This window comes from Triturus cristatus, chromosome 5_2, assembly GCF_964204655.1.
Source record: "Triturus cristatus chromosome 5_2, aTriCri1.1, whole genome shotgun sequence".
Taxonomy (NCBI): Eukaryota; Metazoa; Chordata; class Amphibia; order Caudata; family Salamandridae; genus Triturus; species Triturus cristatus.
Window position 1 is genome coordinate 699,120,301 of NC_140588.1, and position 19,966 is coordinate 699,140,266.

Below are 19,966 nucleotides of genomic sequence, written 5' to 3' on the forward strand. Positions count from 1 at the left end.
AAAATTGCCACTCCTCTTAAACCGCTTTTTCCCTTGTCTCAAACATTCTGATCTCTGCCCATCACAATCGCTCCCACGAGTTATCCTTCCCCTCGACATTTTTTTTAAGTTTAGGCCTTTGGGCCACACTCCCATGCTCCTATTGTTTGCCTTCCTAGCTGCTACAGGTACGACAGGCTGGTTATCTTCTTAACTCATTAATCACTCCCTAATCCTGTGTTCTGGTGATCCGTGCATCGTGCTCTTGTCATATTGTCTTTCATTGGTTACCTGTCTAAGGTCCGTCTGTCTGCTCTGATGCATCCCTATAAGCCCTCTACTCTACCACTCTTGGTGATGTAATAACCTCCTTTGACTTCTTGTTTGAACTCTACTAATTCTTCCGAGGCAACGTTTCAGATGGTCTACCATCAATGACTTTGCTCAAAATTTCGTGTGCTGAGTGCTTCATAAAGCCTCTTGGAATCGTTCTGTCTGCGTATGCCTGTATCTCATCTGCTTTGGCGCTCAGAAACAGGTTTTGCACAGTTTGTTTTGTACAGTTCTGCAAACATTAATGAAGTCTGCCTTCTTTGCCGCTGAGGATGGGTCATTCTAATGGACCCGATGCAGGCGATGCTTTTCAGAAAGTAAGGCACAGATTTCCACATCAATTTCGTCAAACCAGTCTTGATGTCTGCATGTGAAGGGCCCTAATACCTTTGATGTAACTGTGTAGACCGTGTTGCGGAATCGGTCCCAGTCTTTCCCCCGCATCAGCCTCAAGACAAAAATCAACAAGCTCATTCTCTAGTGTTTTCACTAGATTTTCAGTAATGCTACTTTTCTTCAGCTTGTACACATTGATCCTGTTGAGGCCCGTACAGCCTTGTGGTCATTTCTTTGGCATGACACAGAGCTTTATTTTAGATAGTATGAGCTTATGATAAGTCTGTCAGCGCAGCACATAGCCTTTGTCACCCTGACATCCCGTCTGTCCCTCCTCCTGATGATGACATAGTTGATCAGATTGCAGTGCTTGGGGGGGGGGGGGGGCATCCACAAAGTCCTGTTGCGAGTAGCGAGATGGAAGATCATGTTGGTGATTGGAAGGTCATGTGCTGCACTGGTTTTCAGAAGTAGCACGCCATTTCTTTTACACTTTCCTACTCCTTCCTTGGAAGTGTATTGGGTAGCAGGGAGGGCTAGTTCCTCTGATGGGGTAGCAGTCTTGCTCTTTGGAGTAGCTCACCCGATATGGTCCCCACCTGGTACTCCGCTGTCACCTGTGGCTCAAGCAGCTGTTAGACCCCAGAAACCTCCTCGACTGGCGAGAAATTATACACTCTTGAGGGTTAGGCAAACTTCACCTCTTGGAATAGCCAAGTTATTCTTCAGAATATTGAGTTTTTCCCAAGAATTTGTATACAGTATTGAAATACAGTTTAAAGTAGCGCAGTTATGGAATATACCACATGTTGCAGAATTGTTGACTGTATGAAGTTGACATGCTGTGCCACCACTACCAAATATGTAATTGCGGTTTGTCTCCAGAACGGGAAACCTTTATAATATTTGATTTCTTACTTGGACTTGACAGCAATATGGACACACACAGACACATATGGACACACAGCGTTCTCATTACAATTGTGTCCTGCCTGTATATAGTGATTCCAACTAGAACGCTTAAGATTAATTTCTATGATCAAGCTTCAACACTGGCCATTTGTTCCCTTGTCTTGATTTTATTTGTATTTGATTGATTATACCCTACCTTTATTTTACTTGAAGGACGGAATTAAATGGACACCGAAGATTACCTATAATTATCATGTCGATACTTGTTACCTCATAAATGTTCTCATTAATATATTTTATTTTATCTAAATATATCCTTCCAAAACTATGAGACATTCAAGGAGTCTTAAAATAACAATAAAGTAATATCAGTACTTCTGCAAAGTACTTAATGTTTATTAGAACCCTTAGAATGCCAGTGCGCAATAACTCACAGGTTTTAATATAAGCACACATCCCATTTTGGAAGGGAGCAATAGATATTAAACAGTCACATTAGACTCACTTTTGTGACTAATAATTATAATGGTACAATAAATAGGCTTTGCATCATAACTGTTTCTCCAATATCACAGCTTTGCAAAAGCCCCAGTCTTGCAAGCCATGTTGGGGGCGAAACACGTATTTGCTGCTTTTGCAAATCAATTGATGGTTGTAAGAGGGCTACAGAATTGACTTCATTTGAAATGTTATGAGGCTGCAAACAAATTCCTGTTATGATTTTGGGAAAATAAGGTACTGTTCTGGATACGCTACAAGAAGAATGTCAGTAAGAAAATCTTCAAACTCTTTATAATGCAATTTTTAATGAACTTTGGGAAATAATAATTAATAAAATAAAAGAATGAAAAATGGTACAGCATGTCCGCTTTATACGTTCAGCAATTCCGCAACATGAGATGAGACTGTGCTACTTTAAACTGCTTAACTTTTATTACGTTACTGTATATGATTTCTTGGGAAAAGCACTCTTCAATAGCCTTCTAAATAACTTGGCTATTAAAAGAAGTGGAGTGGGCCTAACCCTCAGGAGTGTATAATTTAACCCAAGCACACCAAAAGAAGGGTATTAAAAGGCCGGTCGGAAAGTGCTGGGCCATAACATTGCTTCAGATTGAAGTGGGGCTCGTAACAGTGAGTTCTGAATGGAGGTGACCTGATTGCAGTTTATGGGACTGGTGCGGAGCCAGCTGTGACATGTAAAGTGGCTGTCTGGTAGTGGGGGAGTTTTATGTAAACTGGGTAATACAGCACTTTAATTGCTTCTGTTGAAAACTCCCCAGCATTTCTGAAACTGGGGTCAGTGGCTTGATTTTTATTTACAACGTAGAACTAATTTTGAGCAGATTCAACTGTTTTTTTCATGTGGAAGATGAACATTAGGTGTGAAACACAGATTTCAGGTAGATCAGTAGGCTGAGCATGAATGCAATTGTTTGAGAGAGAGGAAGTGTGGAAATAAACTAGCACTGGGCTATTTACTAATTTACTTACTTTCCACAGGTGCCGGTGAGAAGATCCATCTTTCAGAGCTAATGAAACCCATCAAACCTTCCTCCTCGTTAGCAACTGTTAAGAAGCAGTTAAATAAACTCAAGACCAAAAAGTCTGTGGAACTGCCCCTCAGCAAGCAGGAAACACAGAGAGTAAGTGGAAAGTAGGCTGTATTCTCTTGTGGAGTAACTTGGAATTTTCACTGTAACTACAGACCTAGTAGTCTATTTGGTCTTATTCAAACTTTACTGGAAATAACACAGGCGGCTTTAGTATAGCATAATTTTTGGTCTGCATTCACCATAAATCATAATTGTCTAGGATACAGTCGGACCTTAAAAGCAAAGTCCTTTTTGTCAAAATCTGTGTGAAACATTTCATAACTGCCCAGTGTAAGTGAAGGCTATTCAACTGGGGACAAGAGATTTTAAGGACTTTGTGACAAGCAATTATGGTATTTGCCAATGACAGATGAAACTCAGCAGATGATATTTCATTTAGAATATTGTTTATTTAGTGTTCCATAGTATCTTTAAAATGCAAAATCCTATTATGAGAAGTAGGGTATGGCCTTGTCAAGCAGTGCGTAACACCAAGCTTCTGCCAATGGATGCTATGAAAAGATCAATTGATTAATTGCCATTGAAAACAGAGTCTCAAATTTGAGATTGAAAGGATACAGACTTCTCATTACCTATACTGTACAAAATACTCACAGAGCCAGTATACATGTACGTTTGTGTACGGATGTTTTTGAATACATTTGACAAATGATGTGCATGAAACCTTGGTAAATAATATGTACCTACTTTGAACATAAGGAGTACTATTTTTTTCTTAGACATGTTGATGATAATGGTATGTGGGTACAGCACCTATGTCTTCAGTTTCATATATGATTGCTTCAGATGGCTCTCCAGGTTATTGTGTCGCTGCGATTGGAAAAATGTGTCTGGGACTTCGAAACAATATGCATGGTACCATCTTAAATACTACTTTAATTTAGTCCTATAAAACGAATAGAATCCTCAAAATGTACCATTTTTAGAGAACAGTAAATGATGCAGGTGTCAAAGACTGAGGCATCTAGCACTCACTGGGCATATGTGACAAATCTGGCAGATACGTGTTAAAATAGTGACCTAATGAATGCTGACTTTGATTTTCGTGGCACCAAGTTCTTAGTTTTGTTCTTTTCAAGTCTGTATGTTTTGATTGCATGTCGGCAAGTGTGCTGCTAGAAGTGTGTGAATAGTCTTGCCTGTACATAGGTTTAGTTTTCAGTTTGAGAATACGCCTTTCTTTGGCACTGCATAGATTGCAGTTTGACGATTTTAGACTTGAACACTTATTTCTCCAACATGTGATCCTTCCCAGATACATTCTTAGAATTCATCATCATATTCAGGGCTTATATTAGAATACCCTTCCATTTCAAAACAAATGGGTTCGTAGAACACTACCATAATTCTGCTTCTTTACATTTTGATTCTTAAAGATATGGAGGACTTCCTCAAATCCTTGCAGTATGAGATCAGCTTTAGTTGATTTCCATGACAAGTGAGGATATCTGAACACCAGTCTTGCGGTATGGGTTTTCTTTGGCTACTTTTTGCGCTGACATTTTAATTCTCCTGATAAGTTTCTTGCAACAAACAGGAAGGACTCGTTTTTTTCCTCCTGGTTTCCTGATTATTCCAAGCCCCTGAAGATTTTGTTCGTTCAACTTCCTGAAAATGTATTCATTGGTGGGGGTTATTTGTAATTCAATTTAGGTCCGCAACTACAGTAAGTACTCTTAACTGACTCAGCACAGGATGAACCAAAGGGGATTTCAAAGCAAGCATGGCTAGCCAGGTCAGTCATTTGAAATTCAAAGTAACTCTTTTGGAACAGGAGTTTTTCTCATATTCTGCATCCACAATTTTTATTGTTCGCTTTTCCAGCCAGGAACTTGCTTCTTGTGGCCTACTACCTCTTTGTTCATGCGCACGTCCTGTTAGACTGAATAGATAATGACCAACGTGTGCAGCCATAACTCTAAGACATAAGAAATGGAAAGGGGAAGGCCAATGCTCTGGTCCATTTTTTTTAAATGTAAAATTTAGTAGGTTTGACAAACGAGGGGCTTCTTTCTTCGCTCCATCTCTTTTTAATGCTCTGGTTTGGCAGTAAATGACAAGTAATAAAAATGACATGGTTGAATCACGTTTTTACTGAGTTATCGGGGTTACCCATACTTGGTGTCTGTCATCGGTTAGCTGGAGCTGAAATCTTGCTGTGTGGCTTGTGGGACCTCTTTGGGGTCTTCTGTTTCTTTGTACCAATTTTTCTAGAAATATTAATGTTAAAATTAATATTAAAAGGAGGGGTCAGGTAGGTCTGAATATAAGATTTTCACAAGAGCGTTTAAATGAATGTTTCGCAGCAGCGTTTAAAAAGGTATGCGTAAGGTCAACAGACTTCACAAACATGTTAGTCTCATGCACGGGTGACTTATGGGGCGAGTGCCTGAAAATGTATGTTTTGTGGCAGCCGAAATTTTGTGCACATTTCGCGAGTTGTGCTCTAGGTGTGGCTTAAAGTTTGTTACTCCCGTTGTGCTCTCTTGCCTATTCGTGTGTTAGTCCGTGCTGGTTTGCCCATTTTGCATGATAGCTCGTGCTCGGACATGCACTTATTGCGTCTTCTCTCAGTGCCCTTTGATGTTTTAGGTGTCGCGTTACCTTAAAGCGCGCAGGTCAAATTTCTTTTCTTCGGTCCTTTCATTCGTCTCAGCGTCTCCGCATAGTTCGTCTTTCCGACAGCGTTGTTGAATGTGCGGCCGGTTTCGGGTACAAGTCCTTAGGGTGGGCGTGTTATGACATCATCACGCCTCATTGGATGGGCATATCAAGAGTCTTGTTCTTTATGCCTAACTTCCGGGCTGACGTGCCTGGTTTCCTGTCATGGTAGTTGTGATGTTGCTTCTTACGTGGTTGTTATAGCAACTCTGACGCTGACTGTCTGCATGATAGAATGCGGTTGATCGATCTGATGACTTTCAGGGATTCACATGGTTGAGGCAAGAGGAGTGTCACAATGTCATTTGGCAATCTATGGCTTCTGTTTCTTAGAGGAATGGAGGGAAGTTGAGGTCAATGGAGATGATCTCATTTTCCTTGAGGCAAAACGCTTTGGCTTGTGTGGTTTTCGAACTAGTGGTTTTTGTTGGAAGCTTTGCATAGGTTCCGTCAGCTGCTTTACCCTTTGTCTTGTATCGGAGTCTTTGACCTTAATTTATGGTACAATTGTGTGTTGGTTGGAAAGTGAGGGCTTCGAGTCTTCTCAGGGACATGAAAGGGAATTGGTGTTTAAGATCACTGTTGTTGAAACAGTTTTTCGGGCAGGGTTTAATTTTCGGAACTGGAGATGGTTTAACAGAAATGCATGATTTCTGTCATTTCATTCAAACCATGGTCGGTTGTCCCCAATTTCAATATTAATTTTGCTTCAAAACGGGCCAGCACCCTCTCTGTATCTGTGACATGTTTCAGAATGGTCCATTTGATATCATTCGGACCATGATCATTCCGAAGGTAGTGTTCCACCATTGGTGCATTCAGCACTTTGCATTTTATTCTGGATTTGTCCTGTGTGATCCGTTTCTTTACTTGTTGGGTTGTCTGGCCGACATATACCAAATTACAGGGACACATAATGCAGTATATAACGTTGACGTGTTGCAGTTGGTAAACTCATTATGGTGAATACTTTTATGTCAATAGTTGAAGAGACTTCCTTCTACATCGCTTGAGCATAGGTTACAGTTCCCACATTTGTGGTGTCCTAATACCAGTTGAAGGGCCAACATTGACTGTAGCGTGGGCTGATGTATTTTTATCTGTGTGTTTGCCCGTACCGGGTGGTATCTAATGCTCTTGTTTTTCTTCAGGGCGAAGACTGGAAGGTCTTTAAAGATCTCAATTCCTCTTACTGTGTTCCAATTCTTTTTTACGATTTTCTTTCTCGTTTTTCATTGTCGAAAATGTTGTTGCACAGACCAGGGGTGTTTCTTTAGATCTGTCTTTGGGGGTTAGGCGTGCCTCCCAGGCCCTTTTCATCGCCCGTTTCGTTAGCTTTCGTGGGTAGTTTCTCTCAACTAATTTTTCAAGTATTATTTTTGCATTTTCAAAATAATCTTCTTTCTTCGAGCAGTTACGCCTAATTCTCAAGAATTGACTGAAGGGAAGATTTTCTTTCAAATTGTGTAGGTGAAAACTGGAAAAATTTAAAAGGGTGTTGCTTTGTGTAAAGTGTGGTGTAGATGGTACCTTCGTCATGTCTTATCATGAGATCCAGAAAATTGATTTTCTCATTACTGGCATTCACCGTGAACTGGATGTTGGGGTTTCTTTGATTTATGCAAAAACATGATTTAGCCATACTTTAAAACCTTCAAGTGTTTCTAGCTTACCCCTCCATAGCATCACCACGTCGTCTATGTACCTGCGCCACATAATTATGTGGCCGTCATATAGATTATGATTGTATATCCATTGATCTTCATAGAGTGCCATAAACAGGACTGCCATTTCTGGGGCAAATGGACACCCCATCGTGGTACCTTTTATTTGTAAATATTTCTCATCGTTGAATTGAAGGAAATTGTACTTCAAACATATTGCAGCCATTTCCACCAAATACTCTGTGGGGATATTGTGTGGTCTTGACCTTTTTTCTAAGAAGTAGTGCAGTGCTTCCAAGCCTGATTTTTGCTGCATATTGGTATAAAGGCTTACGATATCTAGGGTAACTAGAAGTTTGTTTTGTTCATCAAACTGGTGCCCTTCTGGGATGTTAATTGGCTGCACGGTATCTCGTAGGTAACTCACAGGGGTGCTGACAAGCGGTTTTAAAACCGTATCGACATATTTTGCCCGTCTTTCCAATATCGAATTTACTCCCGAAATCCGTTATCTTTTCCCCTTTGAATTAGTTGCATCAATTTGTTTTAATCATTTGTGGGAGGTCCTGTGCACCAAGACATGATTATCAAGCCCGCCGACAAGGTCGGGGCAATCAACCTTATGGAGAGTGCACAATATGAAGCTGAAATCAGTAGACCACTTATTAATAAAGACCACTATCGTAATTTCGAACAGGACCTCACACAAATGATTAAAAACAAATTGATGCAACTAATTCAAAGGGGAGAAGATAACGGGTGGCTGTCCAAAAAAGAAGCAAAATATCTACTTAACGAGAACCCCAGATCCCCACTCCTGTATGTCCTCCTGAAAGATACATAAAGACCCCAAAAATCCTCCGGGAAGACCTATTATTTCAGGAGGAAAAGGCCCGCCGCAGAATAGCGGATCGAGAAACCACGATTGCGTGGTTCTGATGACAAAGTGGTTTCCTTGTGGGGGGCTTGGTACTGGCAGGGCCAAAGGTGATGGACCGTGTTGCCAACCCACTAGGGTTTTTTCATTCCTATTTTTACGAGGGGCATTAACAGGAAACCCACTGTGGCAATACAAGACAGCACTACAAGTAACAGAATGCCCGGAGGCCCGGGTGGGCCCGGCTTATTTGAAATACAATGATGACTGTTTTTTCTTGTTTGCTTCCTTCGTTGCTGGTGAACAAGGGCGTCTTGCTCAAAAACTCGTTCGGGGGAAAACATTGGCTCTATGTTCATACCCAACCCGCTGCATCTCCCACTCTGGAATGTTTCACCAGTCTGTGAGGCCTTTTCCAAATGGTGCGAACCTTGTTGTTGGATTTAAGTCGGCTGGCCCGATCGAGGAAAAGGCACGCCGCAGAATAGCGGATCGAGAGACCACGATGGCGTGGTTCTGATGACGGAGTGATATCCCTGTGGTGGTATGGCACTGGCAGGGGTAAAGGTGATGGACCTTGTTGCCAACCCACTGGGGTTTTTTTAATTCCTATTTTTATGAGGGGCATTAACAGGAAACCCACTGTGGCAATACAAGACAGCACTTCAAGTAACAGAATGCCCGGAGGCCCGGGTGGGCAGGGCTTATTTGAAATAAAATGGTGACTGTTTTTTATTGTTTGCTTCCTTTATTGCCGGTGATTAAGGGCGTCTTGCCCGAAACGCGTTCGGCGGAGAACTTTGGCACTATGTTCATACCCCACCCGCTGCATCTCCCACTCTGGAATGTTTCACCAGTCTGTGAGGCCTTTTCCAAATGGTGCGAACCTTGTTGCTGGATATATATATATATATATATCTCCATCCTACTGGCGGTCGCCAGTAGGTAGTTATAGTTAGGGCCTTTTATCCATAGGAAATCCACAACATTCTATTTGGAATATCTTTGGCGCCGGTTGACGAATCTTCGCGAAATTTCAAAACTGGTGGGGCGCTCCGGTCAGATAGATAGATAGATAGATATATTCACTGAAAAAACCATAGATTTTAGGGAAAGTTATAGTTAGCTGGACATTTCACTCATACAAAACCAGTGAAATTCCCCCGTTCTAGTTAGTTCAGCTAACTACAACTCGCGGCCCCGCAATGCACCGCTGATGACGTCACATATTACATCACTCATGACCTGGTCAGTGACATCACTGATGACATCATCCAGTGACTGTGTGTTTCTGTAAAGTTTAAATATGTTTAATATATATAGGGAAAGGCGTATTGAAGAATGAGTGGGTGTATAAGTGTCTGAATGGATGATTTAGTAGGTGCGTGACTGACTCTAAGTGAGTGATTAAATGTACGTTACTGAATGCATGGGTTAGTGACTAAACTGTGTGAATGTCTGTATCCGTCTGTGTGTTGGTGTGTTAGCAGCTGCATGGGTTTGTAAAAAGTGACATGAGTGTCTATATGAGTTATTGATGAGTTATTTATTGGTTGTCTGAGTATCTCTATGGGTGCCTGAGTATTTGTATGGGTGGGGTGTGTGTGACTCTTTGCATAGATGTGTGAGTGGGTGAATCACTGGGCGCATGGTTTCAAGAGTGCATATGTGATGGACTGTATGGGTGGGTGAGTGTGTTTGGGTGTGTTAGTGAGTGAATGTATATCTCAGTGGTACATGTGTGAGACACTACATATGTGAAAGGCGGTATATATGTATCTTAGAGTATTTCAATGGCTGTAAGTGAGAGTGTGTGATTGTGAGAGTGGCTGTATGGATGAGTGTGTGCTTGTATCAGTGATTGTTTAAGAGCGTAAGAATATGCTACTATTTGTATGAGTAAACGAGCTGGTGTGTGTATAACTGTATAGGTGAGTAAATGGGAGTGTGATAAATTATTTGCATGACTGACTAGGTGTGTGAATACATCTATGGATGAGTGGCAGTGTGTGAGTGTCTATATAGGTGTATGAGTGCATATGATAGTCCTGTACTGAGTGACCGTAAGTATGAGTGATTGTTCAAGTGAGTGAGTGGATGTATGTGTAGACCTAAGAATCCATGAGTGGGTATGTAGTTATTGGTGTTGGAGTGTCTATGGTTTTGAGAATGGCAGTCTGTAATTTAGAGTGGGTGTATCAAGTTATATTAGGGTGTGAGAAGATGCATGAAATTATCACATGGATGATGTCATCAGTGAGGTCACTGACCATGTCATGAGTGATGTAATATGTGACGTCATCAGCAGTGCGTTGCGGGGGTGCGAGTTATAGTTAGCTAACTATAACAGGGGAATTTCACTGGTTTTGTACAAGTGAAATGCCCAACTAATATAAGTATAACTTTCCCTAAAACCTATGGTTTTTTCAGTAAATTTCTAAGGTTTTTAAAATGCTAATTTCTAACTATAATGTGCCTGAAACCTATGGTTTTTTCATTGAATTTCAAAGGTTTTTTCAATGCTAATTTCTAACTATAATGTGCCTGAAACCTATGGTATTTTCAGTGAATTTCAAAGGTTTTTTTTAAATGCTAATTTTTAAGTATAATAGTAGTTATACCTATTTGAAGATTTTTTTTAACTGTTAATTTATAAATATGTTATTTATTTAACAATTTACTATTCTGAAAATTGTAAAAAAAAATAATGAAAACTGACATACTATAATTGTTTTTTTTATTTTAGTATATTTATAATTTATTTACCAAAAAATCAACAAAAAGTCGCGCACCCAAAGCGTACTTAACACGATGGGTGCGCGCATTAAAGCCGCCATTTTGGAGAAGTCGCGAAAGATCCGCGTACGGTGTGCGACGGGTACGTGTTTTCCAGTTACGTGATCTACGTATTATATTACGTGGTGTGCGCGATAGGTATGCGACCGATGCGTGACTCCTGCTCCCGCGTATTCACGACACATGCGCATTACGGTATGCGACGCTTGCGCTGTGGTGGGCCCCGCGTGACGTCATATGTGGGGCGCGCTGGGTGCGCGGTTCCCGCTAAAGTTTTTATATATTAAAATGATATGTATGTGTCTTTAATGTACATATTCGGGCAAGAGATTATCTAAGGTATTCATAAAAATAATATATTTCTACTTGTAATAAACTAATATTATGTTTAAATATATTTTTGCGGAGTCGTGTTGAGTGCGTTCTTCGTGAGCGCAGGGTGCGCAACTCCCATGTGACCTTAAAAAAAAAAAAAAGATTTGATAGGTTCATTACATTTCCCACTCTAACTATTGAAGGACCCCCGCCCATTTTAATCATTCTTATTGGACCATCTTCAGAGAAGCATCTCTTCTCCAACTTGAACCTGTTTGGTTTTTTTGGGTGTTTTTTTTTGCCAGAACAAAAATGGCACCTGGAGAGGAGCAGCAGGTGCAGCTAGTTTTAGAAGAAGAAGTGTCTGGAAGTTCTTCACTTTTCCAGACGGACAAAAGAAGGTGAATGCTACAAAGGTGACATGCTTGCTGTGTGGCAGGGTCCTGTCGCGAGGACGTGAGAAGAAATACTCCTTTGGAACAGCGAGTATGTATAAGCATTTGCACATCATTAACCCCTGGAATCTTGCTCGGGAGGAAATGAGGCGTGCTCCAGAAAATCCACCAACAGCAGTTGCTAGCACCTCAGGAGCGTCACAACCTACACCTCCTATGGACATAAGGGCAGAATTTGCGTTTTTGGAACAGCACTGTGTGAAGTGCAAAAAAATCATCTGCTATGGCGAGCAGTCGGTGGATGCAGTTTGTGCTGCCCAACGCAACCACCGCTGTTAATTTTTGTTGTTGTTGTTGTTTTTGGAATGATAACTAATTCCACAATTTACCTGTTTACTTGGTTCCTTTTTTTGTTCAGTTTTTGAAAAAACACCACAAAAAATACAAAATTGTTAAAAAAAAAAAAAAAAAAATACAAAAGAAAAAAGAAGAAAAAAAAAGTTCTTGTCAGAACTACCTTATCTGGTTGGAAAAAAACATATAATTGCATGGTAATGTCTGAAAGTTTGGTTGAATATATGTGTAGAACATGATTGACTGAAAGAATGCATTAGTAGTGTATGGTGAATTTATAGGGGCAGATGTATGAGGAAGTGCTGTAGTGTGGCACCGCAACCCCTTTTGCTGCACTGCGCTGCAACACTTCTGAAGCACAGGGATGCAACTTATTTACATGAATATGTTGCATCTCTGTGCTTCCCTCTGCACTGGCGCACAAACTGTAGCCATGTGCTAGCACTGGCACCCTTGCACCATGGTGCAAGGATGCCTGCATCGTGGGCAGATTGTTTTTGGTTTTTGTGCATGAAGGAACACCTTCCTGAACAAAAACAATCACTAAAGGCATTTTCCTCCTTCCAATGCATGGCGTAGAATGTAGCACGCACTGAAAGAGTAAAAAATTAGGAGACATGAAAACATTTCTCCTCATTGCGGCTTGCTACGTCACCTCTAGGGTGGTGCAGCATTCACACACGTCCAGATTTATGATTTCTAGTAAATCTAGGGATGTGTCTTGTTCCATGGGTGTTGTGTGGGAACATACACAGCAACACAAATGGAACGCCCCTTCAACACAAAGTGCTGCTTATGAAGGGGCCGTATTTTCAAGGAGAGGATGCAGGGTTGCTCTTCCTCTCCTTGTAAATATGGAGGTGCCCCCAGCACCACCACTACGTCACAAAAAGTGATGTACTAGTGGCGCAGGGGGCTTGTAAATCTGCTCCATATGTGCTTACGTATTGGCAGAGTAATACGATAAGTACATAGTGCTGGATGGGTGATTGAGGAAGTGCATGAGACTGACAGGAGGAATCCTAGACTATATAGGTACTACTTCAGTATTTAGTGGAGTGTACAAATAGTATGTATATGCTTAGATGTTTGTTGGGATTGTGCACAGACTATTGTAGGTGTACTTGTGTTGGTGCCTAGGCCATTCCATAAGAACATCATTATTAATTTGAATTATCACAGTGCTGTAAATGGAGTAGATGGTCAATTTATAAGTGCTTAGGTATTGATGGAGTGATAGGATAAGAAAATAGTGCTGGATGGATGATTAAGGAAATGCACGAGACTAACCGGAGGAATCCCAGGCTGCATGGGTACTACTTCAGTATTTAGTGGGGTGTACCAATAGTATATATGTGGTTAGAGGTGTGTAGGCATTGTGCACAGAATACTGTAGGTGTACTCGTGTTAGAGGCTATGCCATTCTATAAGTACATGACTAGTAAGTGGAATGATTACACTGCTTCAAACAGAGTGCTTGAAGAATATATAAGTGGATAAAAATTGGCAAAGTGATAGCATAAGTTGATAGTGGTGGATGGGTTATTGGAGAAGTGCATGGGACTGACAGGAGGATTCCTAGCCTGCATGGGTAGTAACTGGGTGTTTGTAAGAGTGTATCAATAGTATGTATGTGGTTACAGTTGTATGTATACTACACAGAATAATGTACCTGTACTTGTGTTAGTAGCTAGACCATTCCATAAGTACATGATTAATAACTGGAATGATTAGTGCTGCAAAGAGAGTGCATGGTGAATTTATAAGTGCTTATGTATTGGCGGAGTGATAGGATAAGTAGATGGTGCTGGACGGGTCATTGGAGAAGTGCATGGGACTGACAGGAGGATTCTTAGCCTGTATGGGTACTAACTGGGTGTTTGTAAGAGTGTATCAATAGTATGTATGTGGTTACACCTCTGTATGTATATTGTACAGAATATTATACCTGTACTTGTGTTAGTGACTAGGCCATTCCATAAGTACATGACTAGTAACTGGAATTATTACAGTGGTGCAAACAGAGTGCATGGTGAATTTATAAGTGCTTAGGTATTGGTGAAGTGATAGGATAAGTAGATAGTGCTGGATGGGTGATTGCAGAAATGCATGGGACTGATAGGAGGATTCCTACACTCCATAAGTGCTAACTAGATATTAAGAGAAGTGTACCAATACACCATATAGCTGGTTAAAGGTCTGTATGCATTGTGCAGAGAATATTGTAGGTATACTTGTGTTACTGGCTAGGCCACTCCATAAGTACATGACTAGTAATTGGAATGATTACAGTGCTGCAAAGAGAATGCCTGGTGAATTTATAAGTGCTTAGGTATTGGCGGATTGATAGGATAAGAATATATTGCTGCATGGGTGATTGAGGAAGTGCATGGGAGTAACAGGAGGATTCCTAGGCTGCATGGGTAGTAAGAGGGAATTTGTCGTATACTGCATATACTACTACAATCCCAAGTATACACTGGAGCTTTAGAACGTCTTCCTAGAACTTCATCAGCTATCACTTCTTCTACATTTCTGGGAACCATCTTCTCTTTCTCAATTGGACAACCATTTCTAACTTCATAAGCTCGACCACTGGTATCAACTGCAAGCAATAATGTATTGGTTTGAAAATAACTCTCTTCATTAAAAAAAGGCTCTGAACCTGAAGTGTTTCCATTCACCCAAAAAAATATCACAAAAGTTACTTCTGTTAATTACTCTCTTCTTCTTACTTTTGGCCTTCATAAAATGTATTGGCTTATCAAGTGATCGAATTCTGTTTAAAACTAAAATGAATAATTTCCTTTTTAATTGAAAAGCCTTCTCAACAAGAGTTTCAATCTGTTTCTTCTTTTTATAAAATGCTATTTTTTTTTTATATTTCTTCACATCTTTCAACAAATTAAAAACACCTTTATTGTAAAACATTCATTTTCTAATTTCTTCAAACTGATTCTTTCTCCTTTTACCATACATTAATTCTTCAGAATGCATTTTTCCATTAACTTCTCCTTTTTTCTTTTTATTCTTCTTTGTTGTTGCGGCATTTTTTGTACAGTCCACATTGTGTACACTGTTTTTAGCTTTTGAAAGTTTTTTAATAAATTATTTTGTTCTCTTACCAGAAGACTTTTTCTTTTTTCCCCACATGTTGTAGTCCATCTAATTTTTGCTATTCTGTTTTCTTCAAATAATACTCCTTTTTTTGTTGTTTCCTCTTTTGTGTTATTCTAGTCATAAGTTTTTTTTAATGATGATGAACAATACCTGTTAAAAAAAAAAAAGGTATCTATGACATTATTAAAATAAATTTATAAAATATACTATTGTATTACTAAAGAAACACATTGTGTATAACGTTCTACATGGCTACTACTTGGGTAATTGCAGAAGTGAATCAGTACTCTGCAGGGGGTTAGTGGACCGCATAGATTGTGCACATGTGACTGTAGCACTGTGTCTCTTAATGCCTGAGTCATTGTACAAGCGCATGGACAGTGACTTGGTAGGCAGAATGCTGGTAGTTGACAGCAGGCTGAGTTTAAAGTGCTTGTGTTTCTGCATAGTGATTAGATAAAGTCATGGTTCTGTCAGGATGATAGGAAGAGTGGACAGAGAGTGACATTGTGATTGCTGATCTCCATGGCTACTACCTGGATTTTTGCAGGAGTGAATCAGTAGGCTGCAGGGGGTTAGACACCTGCATAGATTGTGCACATTTGGCTGTAGCACTACGTGTGTTAATGCATGAGTCATTGTACAAGTGCATGGACAGTGACTGGGTAGATAGAGTGCTGGTAGTTCACAGCAGGGTGAGTTTATAAGTGCTAGTGTTTTGGCACAGAGATTACATAAGGACATGCTTCTGTCAGCATGATTGCAAGAGTGGACAGAGACTGATAGTGTGATTGGGGCACTGCATGGGTACTACCTAGATTATTACAGGACTGAATCAGTAGTCTACAGGGGTTTAGGGGCTTGCATAGATTGTGCACATTTGACTGTAGCACGGTGTCTCTTCATGCCGGAGTCATTCTACAAGTGCATAGACAGTGACTGGGTAGATAGAGTGCTGGTAGTTCACAGCAGGGTGACTTTATAAGTGCTTGTGTTTTGGCACAGAGGTTAGATAAGGACATGCTTCTGTGAGGGTGATTGCAAGAGTGGACAGAGAGTGACAGTGTGATTGGGGCACTGCATGAGCACTACCTGGATTTTTTCAGGAGTGAATCAGTAGTCTGCAGGGGGTTAGGGGACTGCATAGATTGTGCACATTTGGCTGTAGCACTACGTGTGTTAATGCCAGAGTCATTTTACAATCAATCAATCAATCATAGTATTTATAAAGCGCACTACATACCCGTGAGGGTCTCAAGGCGCTGGAGGGGGGGATGCTGCTACTGTTTGAAGAGCCAGGTCTTGAGATGCCTCCTGAAGGTTAGGAGGTCTTCGGTCTGCCGCAGGCGGATGGGGAGGGTGTTCCATGTCTTGGCGGCGAGGTGGGAGAATGATCTGCTGCCGGCGGTCACTCTTCGGATGCTGGGGACGGTGGCGAGGGCGCGGTCTGCGGAGCGAAGCCGGCGAGTGGGGGTATAGAGTCGACTGTTGAGGTATGCTGGTCCGGTGTTGTGGAGTGCCTTGTGTGCGTGGGTGAGGAGCTTGAAGGTTATTGATGGGGAGCCAGTGCAGGTCTCTCAGGTGGGGTGTGATGTGGCTGCGGCGAGGGATGTAGAGGATGAGGCGGAAGTGCGTTGCCTTAGTCCAGTCTACTGCTGACGAGGGCCTGGGTGACCGTCCTTCTCGTTTCGGTGGGGATCCACTTGAAGATCCTGCGAAGCATGCGGAGGGTGTTTAAGCAGGAGGGAGGATACGGCTTTGACCTGCTTCGTCATGGAGAGGGTGAAGTCGAGGATGACCCCTACATGGCGTGCGTGGTCGGTGGGTGTAGGGGGTGCTCCTAGTGCAGTCGGCCACCAGGAGTCGTCCCAGGCCGAGGGGGTGGGTCCGAAGATGGGGACCTCCGTCTTGTCCGAGTTCAGCTTCAGTCGGCGATGACCTGCATTCCTTCGTGGAGGTTGGTTTTGGCGGTGTGGGGGTCTTTAGTGAGGGAGAGGATCAGCTGGGTGTCGTCGGCGTAGGAGATGATGTTGAGGTCGTGTCGTCGTGCTACGTGGGCGAGCGGTGCCATGTAGACGTTGAACAGCGTTGGGCTGAGGGATTAGCCTTGGGGGACGCCGCAGATGATCTCGGTGGCTTCGGAGTGGAAGAGGGAGGCGGACGCTCTGAGTTCTGCCGGAGAGGAAGGAGGTGGTCCAGTCCAAGGCCTTCTCTTGGATTCCGGTGTCGTGGAGGCGTGTTCTTAGTGTGCGGTGGCAGACCGTGTCGAAGGCTGCTGACAGGTCCAGGAGGATGAGGGCTGTGGTTTCTCTGTTGTCAAGCAGGGTCCTGATGTCATCAGTGGTGGCAATGAGGGCAGTCTCGTGGCTGGTATTGCTGCGGAACCCAGACTGGGATGGGTCCAGGATGTTGTTTTCTTCGAGGAAGCTGGTCAGTTGTTTGTTGACTGCCGTTTCGATGACCTTCGCCGGGAACGGAAGCAGCAAGATGGGTCGGAAGTTCTTGAGGTCCTTGGGGTCCGCCTTGGGTTTCTTGAGTAAGGCGTTGATCTCTGCGTGCTTCCAGCTCTCCGGGAAAGTCGCTGCCTCGAAGGAGATGTTGATGGTTTTCCGGAGGTGGGGTGCGATGGTGCTGCTGGCTTTGTTGAAGATGTGGTGTGGGCAGGGGTCTTCTGGGGATCCGGAGTGGACGGTGTTCATGATCTTGATGGTGTCGTCATCGCTGATGTTGGTCCAGGCCAGCAGGCGGTTGGTGCGGGTGGTAGTTGTGGTAGCAGGGGTCTCAGCAGTTGCTGGGGTGGTGACGACGTTGAAGCTGTCGTGGATGTCTGCGATCTTGCGATGGAAGAAGGTGGCCAGCGAGTCGCACAGGTCTTGAGATGGTGGGATGTCGTTGGTGTTGGAGCTGGGGTTGGAGAGTTCCATCATGATGCTGAAGAGCTCTTTGCTGTTGTGTGCGTTGTTGTCTAGGCGGTCTTTGAAGGAGGTCCCTTTGGCGGATCTGATGAGGTGGTGGTGGTGTCTGCGGGTGGCGTTCTTGTGAGCTGCGTAGCTTTCCGGTGTTTCTTCATGGGTCCAGTTGTTTGCTTGGAGGACTGGAGGTCTTCGGTGAACCAGCTGAGTCTCTTGCTGGTGTGGGTGTTGGGGGGTTTCTTGAGCGGGGCGAGGGTGTTGGCGCAGTTGTCGATCCACTGTCTGAGGCTGCGGGTTGCGGCGTCAGGGTCGGTCGGGTCTGCGGGTGGGCTCTGGGCGAGGGCGGTGGTTAGCTGGTTGTCGGTGACCTTGCACCAGTTGCAGCGAGGCATTTGTTGGGTGTGGTGGTGTGTGGTGGGTTTCCGAAGGTGTGGTGTATGCAGCGGTGGTCGATCCAGTGGAGTTCGGTGGTGCGGTCGAAGGAGACGTGGGTGCTTGCTGAGAAGATGGTGTCAATGGCGATGTTGGGTGCCGAGGAGGGGTTCAGCCAGGTCTCCGTCAGGAAGGCGACGTCTGGGGCGTTGGTGTCGAGTACGTCCCAGAGTTCGATGGCGTGTTTGCGGGCGGAGCGGGTGTTGAGCAGGATGCATCTGAGGAAGTTGGGTTCTTCGGTGGCTGGGCTGGAGGGCTGGATGCTGGTGAAGCTGCAGTTCCGGTAGGAGAAGGGTCCTTGGGTGCGCTTTGGGGCGGCCGGGCAGCAGGTGCGTGATCATCCGGCGTTGAGTGCGTGGAGGGTGTTGGAGCCGTAGCGGAGGCGGGCGTCAAGATGTTCGTGGGGGCCAGGGGTCCTGGCGCTGAGCGCGGTCCAGGCGCGTCCGGGCGCAGGCGGGCTTGCCTTAGGCGCGCCGCCAGCGGCACGGCCGCTGCGCAGCCTCCATATGTGGGGCTGAGGGAGGCAGGAGCAGCTGGGAGGCGGGAGCGGGAGCGGGGCGGCGAATGGGAAGCAGGGGGCAGGGCAGCAGGGGACGCAGCGGCGGGAAATACGGAGGGGGGAGCAGGCGGGGGTTACAGTAGGCAAAAAGTGGACACTGGGCAAAATGGAGACAATCAGGGGCACAGAACAAAACCGCAGAAAAACACAGTAATAGTTACATTCGATCGGAATGCAGGCAATCGGGTAGCGGGACACAACAAAATGTGAGCAGCAGCAGCGGTGGGCTCAGGGCACACAGGGGGGCTGTGCGGCGATGAGGGGAGCGACCTGCCTGGTGACAGGGTCAAGGGTCGCTCTCTCTACCGCTGCACGGCCTCCATATGTGGGCCTGAGGGAGGGAGGAGCAGCTGGGAGGCGGAAGTGGGGTGGCGAATGGGAAGCAAGGGGGCAGGGCCGCAGGAGATGCAGCGGTGGGAAATACGGAGGGGTGAGCAGGCGGGTGTCACAGAAGGCAAAAAGTGGACACTGGGCAAAATGATAATCGGGGGCACAGAAGAAAACTGCAGAGAAACACAGTAATAGTTGCATTCAATCGGAATGCAGGCGATCGGGAAGCGGGACACAACAAAATGTGAGCGGCAGCAGCGGCGGGCTCAGGGCACACAGGGAGGCTTTGCGGCGGTGAGCGGAGCGACCTGCCTGGTGACAGGGTCAAGTGCATGGACAGTGACTGGGTAGATAAACTACTGGTAGTTGACAGCA

The 19,966-nt window shown here is 43.8% G+C and overlaps 1 protein-coding gene across 2 annotated transcripts in view; it reads left to right on the forward strand.

Annotated features, from left to right (window-relative positions):
- The window catches only part of UTP14A (UTP14A small subunit processome component), a 458,135-nt gene that overhangs the window by 113,826 nt on the left and 324,343 nt on the right, over nt 1-19,966 (forward strand). For both annotated transcript variants that reach the window (XM_085607771.1, XM_085607772.1), the window contains one exon: nt 3,064-3,206. In XM_085607771.1, coding sequence (XP_085463897.1) covers nt 3,064-3,206 — 143 coding nt within the window. The remainder of the gene's footprint in view (nt 1-3,063; nt 3,207-19,966) is intronic.